The 16,188-nt window shown below is 40.0% G+C and overlaps 1 protein-coding gene across 1 annotated transcript in view; it reads right to left on the reverse strand.

Moving 5' to 3' along the window:
- The window catches only part of Gpbp1l1 (GC-rich promoter binding protein 1 like 1), a 33,523-nt gene that overhangs the window by 8,781 nt on the left and 8,554 nt on the right, over positions 1–16,188 (reverse strand). The window contains exons 2-7 of the mRNA XM_021160949.3: positions 12,408–13,430; positions 11,406–11,518; positions 9,005–9,134; positions 7,970–8,259; positions 3,302–3,374; positions 921–1,114 (exon numbers count right to left, since the gene is read on the reverse strand). Coding sequence (XP_021016608.1) covers positions 921–1,114; positions 3,302–3,374; positions 7,970–8,259; positions 9,005–9,134; positions 11,406–11,465 — 747 coding nt within the window. The 5' untranslated portion in view covers positions 11,466–11,518; positions 12,408–13,430. The remainder of the gene's footprint in view (positions 1–920; positions 1,115–3,301; positions 3,375–7,969; positions 8,260–9,004; positions 9,135–11,405; positions 11,519–12,407; positions 13,431–16,188) is intronic.

The raw sequence follows: 16,188 nt of genomic DNA on the forward strand, positions 1-16,188 counted from the left end.
CACACAGACACAGATACCTGTGCACAATTAAAAACAATAAAAATAGATATTTATCATTGATTGCTGACAGGTATCATTCTTTGTGGCCCAAGTGGCCGTATTGAATGCATTCATCACCACTCTGGGCTTGTTTTTAGAGTTTTAAAGGAATATGAAAATGAGCAGCAACAGTAGTAACTGAGATTAGAACAGACTAGAATGTCTGTGTAGGGTTCTTCAGAGAAAAATATTTACAATCTAATAAAGTTTGAAGGCACTGAACAGATAGAGAAATCGAATGATACACTATCCCTTCATCCCCTCTAGGTAAGCACACCCAGACCCGAAGTCTTCTAGATTCAATGATTTCCCTGTACCATCCTCTTGAGTAGCTGAGTACAGGTATGTGACAAAGTGGCCAAGTGTACCAAGTATTTAAGGATGATCACTTTAGCAGTTCTGTGAAATATAAAGTTGAAGAAATACAAGGGTGTGCAAAGTGACAAAGCTCTAAACAAGGACAAAGAAAAAGAATAACTGTGATAATTGCTTGGCTGAAGGGAATAAAGGAAGATAAAGAGGAAAGCTGCAGCCAAGTATTCAGGTTGACTGATGTTATTAAAGGAAATAACAAGGATCAAGCTCACAAAAATGAAGCTAGTCAGGTGGCATTGGCAGAGTCTGGTAATGGGAGTATAACTCTATAAACATCTGACTTATTGCTAATCTTGTTTCTCAACATTCCTTTTTTCCCCCTTTTCGAGGGGTTTTTCGAGACGGTTTCTCTGTATAGCCCTGGCTGTCCTGGAACTCACTTTGTAGACCAGGCTGACCTCGAACTCAGAAATCCGTCTGCCTCTGCCTCCGAGTGCAGGGATCAAAGGCGTGCGCCACCAAGCCCAGCTGTGTCTCAGCATTCCTATAATGACTGCAACTCATACCTTAGAGGGAGGTGGTGCAGGCTTAGGAACCAAGTTCTTATAGACACTTGGGACCATTGTTGACACTTTGTTCCCATTTGCATGGTGGGATCCTGAGGAGGTGAATGCAGCAGAAAAGGCAGCAGCAGGATCCTCTTTGGAAATTTTTTTGATGACTAGCATCTTTGAGGGTTGCTTGGCACTAGGTGGATTTTCTGTGAAATATAAGAGACACAAAGGAAGGTCACACTACAAGGAAAACCAACCGTTTAAACAACATCCTCACCTTCAACATAGGAGATGAAGTTGAGACCAGGGGACAAGTATTACCTTGTGTCATTTAACAAATTCTTGAAAAAAAGAAAATATGGGGTAGGTAAAGTGTTTACCATGCAAGCACAAGTATATGAGCTTAAGAACCCATGTTTTTTTAAAAACAAAACACCAAAAAGCCAGGCGTGATGGCGCTCGCCTTTAATCCCAGCACTTGGGAGGCAGAAGCAGGTGGATTTCTGAGTTCGAGGCCAGCCTGGTCTACAGGCTGTTACAGGACAGCCAGGGCTACACAGAGAAACCCTGTCTCGAAAACACCAAAAACAAAACCAAAAAACCAAACCAAACCAAAAAACAAACCCAGCTACAAATGCTTACAATCTTAGCAACAGAGAGAAAGAGTTGAGTCCCTAGCATTTACTACCCAGCCCGTCTAGCGCATGCGATGAATGTCAGATAAATGAGACAGTGCTGAAAAAGAAGCAAACCAGCCAAGGCTGTCCTTTGCCCTTTGTATGTGCAAGCATGTGCTACACTGCCAAATACATTAGCAAAACAATACAAATGACACTACTGGAAAAATAGTAAAAGTTTTCAAATTTTATTTTTAAAATTTGCTTATTCTATGTACATGAGTGCTTTGTCTGCATACTACATGCATGCCTAGTACCTGAGAAGGCCAGAGGAAGGTGCTGAATATCCTGGAGTTACAAATATTGTAAGCTGCTATGTGGGTGCTTGCAATCAAACCCTGCCTCTAGAAGAGGAGTCAGTACTCTTAACCACTGAGCCATTTCTCCAATCCCTCAGTCTTTTTTTTTTTTTTTTTTTTTTGAGACAGGGCCTCTCTCTATAGATCTGAGTAGCCTGGAAACCACTATAATCTCTATAGGGACTAGTCTGTCCTTGAACTCACAGACATTCAGCTATATTTGCTTTCCAAGTGCTGGAATTCCTTTTGTGCTGGAATTCCCAATGGCTGGAATAGTCCAGCCATTCCTTTTTTTTGTAAAAAAAAAAAAAAAAACAAACCCAGCATATGAATCACTAAATTTATAAAGGAGTCTTTCAACACAAAGATTAGCAGTACTAAGGGAGTGTTCGGCTTGTAAGATGGACAGGGTGATCATCAGGCACAACCATGTAAAGTAGAGGCAGGTGGATCTCTGAGATCCTGCCTCAAAAAACCAGCACCAACAATCATCAGGGCTGGAAAGACTGCTCAGCTCAGGTCTCTGGACCCGTGTCACCTGTAACAATCATCAGGGCTGGAAAGACTGCTCAGCTCAGGTCTCTGGACCCGTGTCACCTGTAACAATCATCAGGGCTGGAAAGACTGCTCAGCTCAGGTCTCTGGACCCGTGTCACCTGTAACAATCATCAGGGCTGGAAAGACTGCTCAGCTCAGGTCTCTGGACCCGTGTCACCTGTAACAATCATCAGGGCTGGAAAGACTGCTCAGTTCAGGTCTCTGGACCCGTGTCACCTGTAACAATCATCAGGGCTGGAAAGACTGCTCAGTTCAGGTCTCTGGACCCGTGTCACCTGTAACAATCATCAGGGCTGGAAAGACTGCTCAGCTCAGGTCTCTGGACCCGTGTCACCTGTAACTCTAGCTCCAGAGAGTTTAACACCTGAGTCTGAACGTCAAGGCCATCTGAATTCACAGGTATGTATGCACACTATTAAACAAGCAGACAATTCATGCTAAAACTACTCAAACTGCCAGAAAACCCACCAAACAGCAAAAACCCATGCCCCAGTTAGGGCCCTCTAAGCTTATTATGCTTGGATCGTTTTATGGGTATAGAATAGTTTCCTATCTTTTTTTTTGTTTTTTTTCAAGACAGGGTTTCTCTGTATAGCCCTGGTTGTCCTAGTACTCACTCTGTAGACCAGGCTGGCCTAGAACTCAGAAATCTGCCTGCCTCTGCCTCCTGAGTGCTAGGATTAAAGGCGTGTGCTACCACGCCTGGCTATATTTTCCTATCTTGGTGAATAGCTAACTGGTGTTGGTGTCTTCAGGCAAGGGGATGAAGATACAAAAATCGAGATTAAAAAAAAAAAAAAAAAGAGGAAGAATTTTTATTTCTTTCAGCTGTGTTTTTAGTATAGTCAAATGTACCTACCCCACACTCCAGAAGGGGTCCCAACAGGTCTGCACGGCTGATTCTGTTTGCCAGCTTCTGGATTCAAAGAAGGCTAGGAAAGAAGGGATATAAATGGTTGATAAAAAAAGCTCATTACTTGAGAATTTTTCAAAGTAGCCATCACCATAGACACTACCAAATAATTATTATCAGATCCAACCAATTTAACATATATCAAAAATGTAACAAGTAGTATGTTGAAATAACAGGCAGTGTGTTATTTGTATCTTAAATTTTATTTCCTTTGTCATAGGATTCTTATACATATAAATGTACATAACATATAAACACGCACTTTCCCATCTTTCTATAGGGTGAGTATGAAAAAAGAAGGCATAAAAGCCACAGAACAAGAATATGGGGTGTTTTTCTCAGAATTAAGGAGAGTAATGGTGTCAGTGAAATGCATGGTATTCACTGAAGTTCTAAGACTGCATTAGAGTAGAAGAAAGCCACATTGCATGACTGTATGAGGAATACAAAAGCAATTTAAAAAGCCCTTGTCGTTACAGGACTATCACAAAGATAAAGCTAGTAGCCAAGAAAATATCATACTATGATAAAAAGACATGAGAAAGGAATGGGTAATTCCTGGCAGAGAGATGAGAAGTTACAGGTGATGACCGAGACTTGTCCTCAAAGACTAATTCCAAAGCTGGAAGCGTATGATTCTAAGAACTGAAGGCTCGGGCTGGTGAGATGGCTCAGTGGGTAAGAGCACCCGACTGCTCTTCCGAAGGTCCAGAGTTCAAATCCCAGCAAAAAGAACTGAAGGCTCAATAATTTCAAACCAAGTTTAGCTCAGACTTAAGTAATTTTATAGATAGAAGGGATGTCCAGAATATAAACTGTTTTAACAGATTAAAAAAGGGTACTTTCTTTCCTTTCCCTGCAGTGAGGGACTGACCTCACGGCCATATACATGCCAGACACCACTTACCAGGGAAGTAGGCACTCAGCACTTCTGCTGTTTTGTGTTTTTAAATAAAGTATAGGATACGGTGGCCACACCTTTAATGTCAGCACCGGTGAGGCAGAGGTAGGTATTTCTTTGTGAATTTCAGGAGAGCCAGATCCACACAGTCACAGTCTATCTCAAACAATCAGATTTTAAAGTTATCTTCACTTGGGTGGCTCTAAGTATGCTTAATTTCGGAGCCATGCCTCTGGTCTCTGGGCATGTGTTCTTGAACAGAAACTCTTCCCACTGATGCAGCATCCCCAATCTTACCACACTGATTTTTAAAAATTTCTTCATCTTTTTTTAAAATTAATTCATTTTATGTATGTGGTGAGTACACAGTCCCTCTCTTCAGACAAATCAGAAGAGGGCATCAGATTCCATTACAGATGCTTGTAAGCCACCATGTGGGTGCTGGGGATTGAACTCAGGACCTCTGGAAGAGTAGAGAGCGCTCTTACTACTGAGCCATCTCCCAACTGTTTTAATTTCTAAATGATGTGTTTATGTGTATTTGCACCTGAGTGCAAGTATCTGAAGAGGGCAGAAGAAGACATTAAATGAGGGTTGTGATCCACCCAAGGTGAGCCTCTGTCAGAGCACTGAGCATTCATTTTTAAACCTCTGACCCATCTATCTAGCAACTTGAGGGTTTTTGTTTTTTTGTTTTTGTTTTTTTTTGGTTTTTCAAGACAGGGTTTCTCTATATAGCCCTGGCTATCCTGGAACTCACTCTGTAGACCAAGCTGGCCTCGAACTCAGAAATTCGCCTGCCTTTGCCTCCCAAGTGCTGGGACCAAAGGTGTGCGCCACCACGCCCAGCACAACTTGAGTTTTTAAAAACATATTTTCAAAATGATATAGACAACTGGGCTAGAACAATGGATCAGTAGTAAAAAGCTTGCTATGCAAGTGTGAGAGGCAAGTAAAATCCCAATATCCAAAGGTAGAAAGTAAGAACTGGAAGATGTCTTCTGAGCTCTACATGCTGGCTAAGCCACACATGGATACACACACACATCACTGAAACCCACAAAAGCAAATAATACACAAAGTTCTTCTATCACTCATTAAAGCAAGTATGTAACTGACTAAACTGGGTACACTTTGTAAACCATTATAGTTATCTTTAAATGACTTTAGATAACCTCTTTGACCTTTTGTTATTTGTTATCTCTTGTAGTCAGGGCTATAAGACATGGAACTCACAATGTACACCAAGCTGACCTCAAGGTCAAGAGATCCATTTCTCTCTGCCTCCCAAGTGCTAAGATAAAGGTGTGCACCACCATGCCCCATCATGATCATTACTTTTTAACTATATGTATGCTTGTGTGCCTGTGGACAGCTGGCTTAGATCCTCCTGAAGCTGGACTTTGTTAGCCACTTGATGTGCATGCTAGACACTGAAGGCAAGTTCTCTGCAAGAGCAGCATCTGCTCTTGACTGCTCAGGCATCTGTCTCCATCCCCCTTTATATTCTTATTTTTTAAGCTAGTGCGTATTTTGTAGTCTGTGTATGGGAACACGTGTGACTCAGTGAGTGTGCAGGTCAGGAGACAACTTGTTAGGGTCTGCCCTTTGACATGGGTCTAGGGAATTGAATTCAGGTAATCTTAGTTTGGTGGCAGGCAACTCAATTTATGGAGTCAGCTCATTGGCCCATGAATCTTTTTGATAGAGCCCTAGTAGTCTTTAAATATTTCCTATGTAGAATGAAACAAAACAAAACAATCCCCCCAAAACCAAAAACCCCAACCCTTCATTTTATAAACATCTTGTTCAGAAATGTGTTTTAATACTACGATCTACATACTAGGTTGTTTACTAATTTGGGGATCAACTTCTATTTTTAGATTTTTATAGCACTACCCCAAGTTTTTAAAGACAATACCTAATAATGTATTGACATACCCAACTCAGTTAAAGTTGGTTTTAAGTTTGGGTTTTTGTTTTATATTAATGGGTGTTTTGCCTGCATACATGTCTGTACACAACATGTATGCCTAGTGTATATGTAAGCCAGAAAAAGGTGTTGAATTTCCTGGAACTAGTCACAAATGATTTTCAGCCCCCAGATAAATGCTGGGAACTGAATTGTGTCCTTTGCAATTGCTGCCAGTGTCCTTAATCCATGGAGCCTTTTCTCCTGCCCAAACTTGAAGGCTGGTAGGTTTACACCCTCTAGGAGGAGGATCGACTATAACTACTTTATCCTATGTATGATATACACCTAAGAGTCTGCAAATAGCAATGCCAGTGTTTCAAAAACTAAAACATTAGTACTTTGAGATGTGTTTTTCTTATTTTCTCATCAGAAGTAGTTATATAATATGTCCCATTTAGGGACTATTATATCACTATTTTATCAGTTATTATATGTTGTATTTTCTTTGTTAGTTCATACATAGATCCATATAAATACATTTATCAAGGACTCTGTAGATGCTAGAGAAGAACTGTGCCTTTAATCTAAGCACTCCTAGTTCCTGATTCCATTAAGTGATCTGCTGGAACCCGGAGAGAGCTTGATACCTATGATACAAGTGAACCCTGTCACTGAGTTGTACTCACAGATACTTGCTGGGGCGCACCATGTGAAGGTGTCTCTGTATATTCAACTGTTAATTCTGTACTGGTAGAAAGCTAATGGTCCAACGCTGGTTTCACCTTTTTTAAATATTCACTCTTCCTCACCTGTCTAAGGCAATCTACAATTTTACCTGATTGGTTTTATTTAATAAAGAGCTGACAGCTAATAGTTGTGCAGGTACTGGAAGTCAGAACTTCCTGCAAGAGATATGGACTCTAGAAGAAGAGAGATGCAGGAGATATAGCCTGTGGATACAGAGGTGGATGGATGGATGGATGGACCTGGAACTCAGGTGAAGGTGGAAGAACTAACTATAAATTTGTACTGAGATCTGGAGGACTACTGCATGCAAGGCCACACATATATACAATGCGTGCATTCACAGGCTCACATGATATTATAATTAATTTTAAAAAAAGGATTTATTTATTTTATATATCTGAGTACCAGAAGAGGGCATCAATTCCAGTACAGATGGTTGTGAGGCAACATGTGGTTGCTGGGATTTGAACTCAGGACCTACGGAAGAGCAGTCAGTGCTCTTAACAGCTGAGCCATCTCTACAGTCCCTATAGTTAATTTTTAAAGGATGTTCTTGGGATAAGCAAGGTGGCTCAGTAAGTAAGGGTCCCTATTATCAAACCTAATATAACCTATTTTAATTCCCAGGATCCCCATGGTGGAAGGAAAAAAACCAACTCCAGTTGTCCTCAATACATGAATATGCCATAGGTATATTCACACTCACATATATAATAAAGAAACAGAATAAAGAAAGCATTGAATTTCACTGACTATAGTTAACAGCCAAAACATAGTTATTTTACAAAGAGCAAAATCCAGGGAAAACAAACTTTTATGATAAAGGTGACTGAAGAGACAGAGAAAAATTCACATGAGACCTGAGCTGACCACAGTGGCCCACATTGTTAATTCCAGAGGCAGAGACAGGCATATCTCTATGAGTTTGAGGTCAGCCTGGTCTACAACAGAGCGACCCTTTTGCAAATAAATATATTAAGTTAATTAGGTCCCCGTGTTATTTAAAAGACACTGTTGCTTTTAACTGCGCATTTAAAAGCTTCATACTTACGAAGTCTTCCTCTTCGAACTGCAACTTTTCTACTTTATCCTCTTTTTTTTCTTCCCTAATCTCAGTTGGTGTTTTTTCTTGAAAGGCGCAGCCTTTCCGGGAATGGAAGCTGCCATTCCAGTGTCGGTGGTTTCCTGTACTACTACCTCCACTACGTTGGCTCATACCATCATGACCTCGGGAAGAGCCATGCCAACCAGATAGATTCCCTGTGGTTCCAGCATATGCTCCCTTAGAGACACCAGAGTCAACAGAATCATGGCGGAATAGGGAGGGTTGGTGCCAAGAATCTAAAATAGCAAGAAAAGTAAGGTATTAGTTATCTGTTTCTTATAAATTCAGAAATAACTGCACTACATGCTTCCTGATTTGGTCAAAGTTATTTCTAAAAAGGCTTTAGGAAATATTTTAAATGAGAAATCCATACAAAGAAACCAATAAATGTACCATTCTTTGTAAGGCAACTCTCCTAGCCTTCCGGTGCAAGAGCTCCTACTGAGGAAAAGTGCCCGGACCACTGAGCTAAATCTCCAGCCCTTCTAAATTAGTTTTTCAACTGAAAAGATGATTCATAGAAACAGGTGTAGAAACTAGGTAATGACTATTTCTGGATTATTGGCATACATCCAGTCTGAGTTTAGTGTAAATAGCAGCTCATTATTGTTTTTATTTTGGTCTGAGATATGGTCTCACTATTTATTTAGCCCTGTGTCTCTTGAAAATAGGTAGATTAGGCTGGCCTAAAACTCTCAAGAGATATACTTGCCTGTCTTGTGAATGTTGGCATTAAGTGTTCATTACTGTGCCTTGCAGTTTAAATATATGGTCACACTGGGCGTGGTGGCGCACGCCTTTAATCCCAGCACTCAGGAGGCAGAGGCAGGCAGATTTCTGAGTTTGAGGCCAGCCTGGTCTACAGAGTGAGTTCCAGGACAGCCAGGGCGATACAGAGAAACCCTGTCTCGAAAAACAAAAACAAACAAAAAACAACAAAACATATATATGGTCACAACACAACAGCTTGATATAACTCACCTCCTGTAGTCCGTAGAGGTCCATTGTTAAAAAAGCCATCAGAGGAATTATGTCGACGACGGCTTATTCCAAATCTACCTTCTCCACGGGATAGGTGATCTCCGTGTTTGTCAAAGGTGGCTGTAGATGACTAACATTATAAAGTGTAGAGAGGAAAAGATTCAGTTTCCTTCAGTAGCTTACTGGGCTCTAAATCAGTGATTCAAAAATAGTTGTTGTGGTAGTACAATGTCTATAATATCAGTACTAAGACCGAGATATGACTGCCATGAATTTGGGGCCAGCTACATGGGGAGACCTTGTCTCAAAACTAAACAAATAAACAAAAGTGTTTATAGATGTTAAGTGTCATAAGAAATGACTACAACTTTTGTCTTTTCAGTCGGGGTCTTATTGTGTAAGCCAGGACTACCTATATAACCCAGGTTTGCATCAGTTCAGAGATGTTTATATGTACGGTGTGAACATGTGTCTCTGTCCTTTCCTGCATGCCTAAGGTGCCTTCTAATTGGTTAAAATAAAAAGCCTATGGCCTATAGCAAAGGTAGACGAGAAGGTAAGATACCCAGCAAAGAGAAAGGAACTCTAGGAAAAAGTCAAAAATAGGAAGACTTGGAAGTTTATGACTGAAACTGAGGAGAGATAACTAATCCGCCGCAGACATAGACTAGTACCAACAGGTTCATATTAAGTTAAGAGCAAGTTGGGGAACAGTGAAAGCACTATGAATAAGCATAGGCCTCCATGTCATTATTCAAGAGTCAGGGCAGGCATAGAAAGGCCCACAGTGAAGGGTGGTGGTGGGGCACGGCTTTAATCCCAGCATTTAGGAGGCACAGGCAGGTGAATTTCTGAGTTGGAAGCCTGCCTGGTCTACAAAGTGAGTTCCAGGACAGCCAGGGCTATACAGAGAAACCCTGTCTAGAAAAACCAAAAAAAAAAAAAACCAAAAACCAAAAACCCAAAACCCAAAAACAAAAGAAGGCCCAGTTATACATGGGACTCATGGCAATCTTCCTGCCTCAGCTTTTAGAGTACTGGCATAACCATCAAGATCCACAACTAACGTGTTACCTTAGTTTTAAAATACTTCTAAACATTATTTCATATTTGTGGCAATACTGTAATTTTAGTATCAGCCCTATTTATTTATTCATGAGAAGAAAAAAAATTCAGGGAGATTAAGTCTTTAAATTTACATAAACAAGAGAAAGAAGCTTTTAAATAATCATAGATTAGTTCTAATATTCCTATTCCATAAACTTTTATTCTAAACCTCTTTTCTGGATCTGTACCTGAGTGGGTATCTGGGCACTTGTGAGTATACAGAGGCCTGAAGTTGACATAATACATATATCTTCTGCTGTGCTTTCCCATTCTACTTTACTTACCAAGGCAGGGACTATCACTGAACCTGAGACCTTTGGTTGATTTGCCAGCTTCACTAGAACATGGGATGTCTAAAAATGCGAATTCTTTTTTTTTATTTTGGTTTTTTGAGACAGGGTTTCTCTGTGTAGCCCTGGCTGCCCTGGAACTCAGAAATCTGCCTGCCTCTGCCTCCCAAGTGCTGGGATTAAAGGCGTGCACCACCACTGCCCGGCTGCGATATGATTATGAGGAGTCAGTGAAGTGAGCTGCAAAGATTCTCCCTGAATTTTTCTGGAAATAGCTACATAAATGTGAGGAGAAGGCACAAGCAAAGCACTCATCAACTAGCATTCAGCCTTCCTTGAACAGGGACCTTTTTGGGTTTTTGCTCTGACAACAGAAAAAACAAGATTCCTCATTTTCTTAGCCTGTAAATACAGACGTGCAGCCATCATTTTTCAAAGACCTCAAGGGCATTTGCACATCTGTGCACATACACCTTTAGAAAAATAGAGACACTGGCATTATGGTACATATTAATGAGAACTGAATAATTATTCATACACTTTTTCCTAAAGACATTTTTGATTTATTTATTTTACATGTATAAATGTCTTGCCTGAATGTTATGTAGCTACACATACCACATGCATGCCTGGTGCCCACAAAGATCGAAGAGGGGAGTCAGATCCCCTGGAACTAAGTTATGGATGGTTCTGAGCCACCTTGTGGATTCTGGATGTCAAACCTGTGTCCTCTACAAGAGTACAGAACGATTTTAACTGTTCTTGCCATCTCTCTATCCAACTATCAATACATTCTTAAGAGAATGGGAAGTCTATAAATACATGTGAAAACCCGAGGAAAAGTAGGACATATATGAAAAACAAAATATAACTAACCCTCTTTCATTAAAATAACTAAAACAAGAACAGCAACACAACCTGAAACACAAAACAGAAGCCACACACCACTCGGGATGAACAGCACCGTTAGGTTTGGGTAGTTAGCACAGGAATGAAGACAGTACCTTAGCTGACTGTGGCGTTGAGAAATTTAGCCAAGCAGGAACAAAGTCATGCTGCGCCATTTAGGTCCAGTGTCTTTTTAGCAAGATGAGGCATCCACCCTCATGGCCAGGATCTAAACAAGAACACAAATCACTCATGATTCTAAAAGTGTGACACCAGCGTATACAGGAGTCTGTGACTACCCTACAGTCCCCCTTCATAAAAGATTTAAACCCTGAAAACTCTGCAGACTACTTTTCAAGATTTCAAATCTCAGGAGTTCTAAATAACACAATTATGATGGAAATAAAGAATCTTATAGGAAGCAAGCAAGTACATTCTTGAGTTTTTGCCTAAAAAGGCAAAACAAAAACACCTACCATAAATACATATAGAACAGTGGTTCTTGACCTGAGGGACAAGACCCCATTTGTGGTCAAGAGACACTTTTACAAGGGTTTTGTTTTTAGCAGATTATATTATAATTCATAACAGCAGCAAAATTATACTTATAAAAGTAATTTTATGAGCTGGGCGTGGAGTGCACGCCTTTGATCCCAGCACTCGGGAGGCAGAGGCAGGAGGATTTCTGAGTTCGAGGCCAGCCTGGTCTACAAAGTGAGTGCCAGGACAGCCAGGGCTACACAGAGAAACCCTGTCTCGAAAAACCAAAAAAAAAAAAAAAAAAAAAAAAAAAAAATTTATGATTGGAAGTCACCACAACACGAGGAATATTTATTAATAACTATATTAAAAGACGAAGAATTAAGGTTACTGATATAATAAGGGTGAAAGCATTAAGTAGGTCACTGCTATAGAACCTCTCAAGAGCTTTTCCATTTACCTTAGGAATATCTTCTCACATATCAACTTGTACCTGGTTTCCTGAGATTCACTGGTGTTCCTGAATTACTGATAATTCTCTGAGAATTAAATCCTTCACAACACAACAGACATCTTTTTCATGACATATAACCCATGGATGCTTTCTCCCAAGGTTAAGACCCATGAATGATAATTACCCTCAGAGTGTCACCTCTGTGGTCCTGTATCCAAAGCTGCCGCCTGTATCTTCCACGAGGTTGTCTTGTAAGAAGGGTGCTAAAATAGCCTAGCCAGCAGCACGCCTTGTGATGAAGCACAAAAAAGCCCAGCTCTGTGTGGCCCACCCTCTTAATCCTCTCAAGGGCTCATCCTCAATACCTCGTTCCCAACACTTTTCCAAAGGGGGGAGGGGGAGGGGAGGGGGGGGAAGGGGAACATAAAAGGTTATTTGTTACATTTAAAAAAGGGGGAAAGGGGGGAAGCTGTGTCTATGTTCACCTCATTCAACTGCCTTGAGTAACGGCACTGTAAAGTTGCTCAAATAGGCAAAACATGGACATCTGCACAGTGAGTGCAAGCACTGTTCATAACAAGGTCATGGCTACAAGGACAAATGGTCTCAGATGCCGGCAAGAAATGTCATCAAGGTGACAGGTCAAAAATGTAATAGTGAAGCACTGTAAGAGAGCTTCTGCACAATCAATTCCAGTGGCAAACTCTCCACAACAAAAGCCTCTAAAACACAGATCTCATTACCTCACACAACTGCTTAAAGCAGTGTGCAGAGAGGTGTGCCTTTATCAGTTCTAACCTTCAAATCTAAAGATATAAGAAGTCTTGTTTTGTTTTTTGAAAAAGGAATCCAATAGAAACTTGATATAGTTTTCCTGCCACAGAATAGCAGCTTTCAAGGCAAATTTCTTGGTATAAAGCTCCTAAATATATATCCCTATTTCTTTGGTCTTTACTATTTATACATTCAAAGCAAAATTATAAGTAGAAAAGATAAGGGTCAGGAAGAAAAGAGAATTCCAAACTGAGGTTTTCTTCTTATCAATTTTCTGTATTTCACTTGTTCTTCTCCTTCCCCAAAATTGGACTGAGCTTCCAGAAGTGATATGAAGAATCTTCTATTGCTTTATTGAAGAAATCACTTTCTAATTTGGGTCCATCTCCATCATTACTCAAACATTAAAAAGGCCACTTGAGTCTGCCAATCTCTGAGGGAAAAAAATAAAACACATAATTAGAAGAGGCAAAACCAGTCATACATAACTGCTAATGAATACCAATCAAAGACCTTGAGAGTAAATTCCTTAAATACAATTTAGATATTAATTTAATTTGTCACTGCCTACAATGACATGCCTACAAGTCTTTTTAGTATATAGGTAAGAAAATTACTATGCTTCCCAGGTTGTCCCTGACCTAAACAGCCCCCGATCTCAGTCTTCTAAGCAGCTCAGACTATAGGCATATCATACCACACTTAACCTTTTTAAGTTCTTCAAAGATTTTATAAATCTCGCTTGACCATAGATTTCAATACAAAACAAACCCAACCATTTCTCCAAATAGCCATCAAAGTTATTCAGAAATGCCAATTACTGGGTCTTTTTACATCTAGATTTTCAACTTACCAAATTGGTCATACCATATAGTGTACAGAAGGAAACACTACTAATGTGATCACTATCTAATTATTAGGTATTATCCAATACAATCTCTCGCCTTGTTTATTTATATTGTACATATTTTAGATAATTATCAGTTTAGAGACAAATAAAGCTCTGATCTAACATGATATGAACTAAGAGGACTCAAATGTTTCTTTGCCCAATTCCCAACATTCTTCCAGAAGTTTCTTTTTGATATGAGAACTTGCATCTTTGGGCAGGTTCTGCTCTGCTGACAAATCCTGTGCATTACTGTGTTAAATTCAAGGACTACAAAATACTGAGTTCATGACAACAGACATTATCTGTGAGGAAATGCCTCTGCCTCCCAAGTGCTGGGAATAAAGGTGCGCATCACCACTGTCCAGCAAGATAGTTGTTTTTGTTTTGTTTTTTAAAATCAGGACTGTTTCTAAGACAAGATTTGGGGAAAACCATACTAAACTTTTTAGTGTTTCAGGCCAGTCAGGGCAACATAGTAAGACCCAGATCAAAAAAATTTTTTAAAGTTTTATTACTTTTAATTATATGCATATGAGCCAGGCAGTGGTGGCACACGCCTTTAATCCCAGCACTTGGGAGGCAGAGGCAGGTGGATTTCTGAGTTCGAGGCCAGCCTGGTCTACAGAGTGAGTTCCAGGACAGCCAGAACTACACAGAGAAATGAATGAGTTTGGAAGTAAGAGATTTGGATCTCCCAGAACTGAAGTCACAAATACTCTGTGAGCTGCCTGACATGGTTGCTGGGAACTGAAGTCTTATCCCTTATAAAGGGCTCTTAACCATTGAGCCATTGCTCCCCCCTAGAACAATAAACCAAAGTAATTCTTTCTTTTGTAATTTGCTTTCTGATCATAGCAACCAAAAAGTAACTGAGATAGGGAAGAAGGGGAGGAGGATGAAGAGGAGGAGGTAATGAGGAGACAAATAGTGTATGTCTTCTCTCATATGGGGAATGTAGATTTAAACACAGAAGGCATAAAAGAAAAAGAATTATTTGGGAGGGGAAGATTAGTAGGAAGGGGTAAAGGAAGGCGATGAGGCCAAATACAACCAAAGTACAATGATAAACTTAAGAATGCCATCATAAAACCCATATTTTGTGTGCTTAAAAAAAAAAAACCTGCCAGAAGTGGTGGTGCACGCCTTTAATCCTAGCATTCAGGAGGCAGAGGCAGAAGGATCTCTCTGAGCTCCAGACAGCCAAAGCCGGAGACCCTATCTCAAAAAAACTATCATTAATAGAAGTAATAAAACTGGGGCCGAAGAGATGGTTAGGTAGCTACTAGCTCTGGTTGCCCTCCAGAGGACTTGGGTTCAATTTCCAGCACCCACATGGCAGCTCACACCTGTCTTTAACTCCTGTTCCAGGATATCTGACACTCTCTTTCAGACATACCTGCAGGTAAAACACCAATGCACATAAATAATAATAAGTAAATTCTTTAAAAAAATAATTAAACATACTGGACAGAGAAAGTAAATTCTACAAATCAAGGCCCTTAGCTGAAAACCAAATTTAGTAACTTAACTAGGAAAGGAAAGGAATTTATCAAAACACCACTGGAGTTCAGAGAATTAGGAGACTTTGATTTGACAAATATAAAAAAACAACAGAAACTAAGCAGTAGAAACCAATGCCATAATCACAACACAGGAAGAGCTGGCTTAGGAAACTAACTGCTCGAGCTAGTAATGCAACAACTGCCAAAGGAATGAATTCTCAAGTGTCTTTATTTCTTTGTAGCTCACTGGCACAACCTGGATATACATATTCATGGACACAGCCTCTTCAGCTTTCTCTCACAGTAAAATTAATAAAATGCCAATATAAAAAGGGTTAAAACAAAGCCGGGCGTGGTGGCGCACGCCTTTAATCCCAGCACTTGGGAGGCAGAGGCAGGTGGATTTCTGAGTTTGAGGCAGGCCTGGTCTACAGAGTGAGTTCCAGGACATCCTGGGCTACACAGAGAAACCCTGACTCGGAAAAACCAAAAAAAAAAAAAAAAAAAAAAAAAGGGTTAAAACAAACACTATAGACTGGAGAGATGGCTCAGATGTTAAGAGTCTAATAACAAACCTGATTAACTGACTATGATCCCCAGAACCCATAAAGTAAAAAAAAAAATGGAAGCAGATTCCCGATTTACACACAAAATGTAATATATATATGTAATATATATATATATATATATTTTTTAAAGAGCAATAAAGATCATCGTAAAAATAAACTAGTAGACTAACACAAAAATCCTGCCAGTGATTAAGTGCTATCATTGTACCTGCCCCCAAAAATTTCCTG

This window comes from Mus caroli, unplaced genomic scaffold (genome assembly GCF_978045245.1).
Source record: "Mus caroli unplaced genomic scaffold, Mus_caroli_1 scaffold_6, whole genome shotgun sequence".
Lineage (NCBI taxonomy): Eukaryota > Metazoa > Chordata > Mammalia > Rodentia > Muridae > Mus > Mus caroli.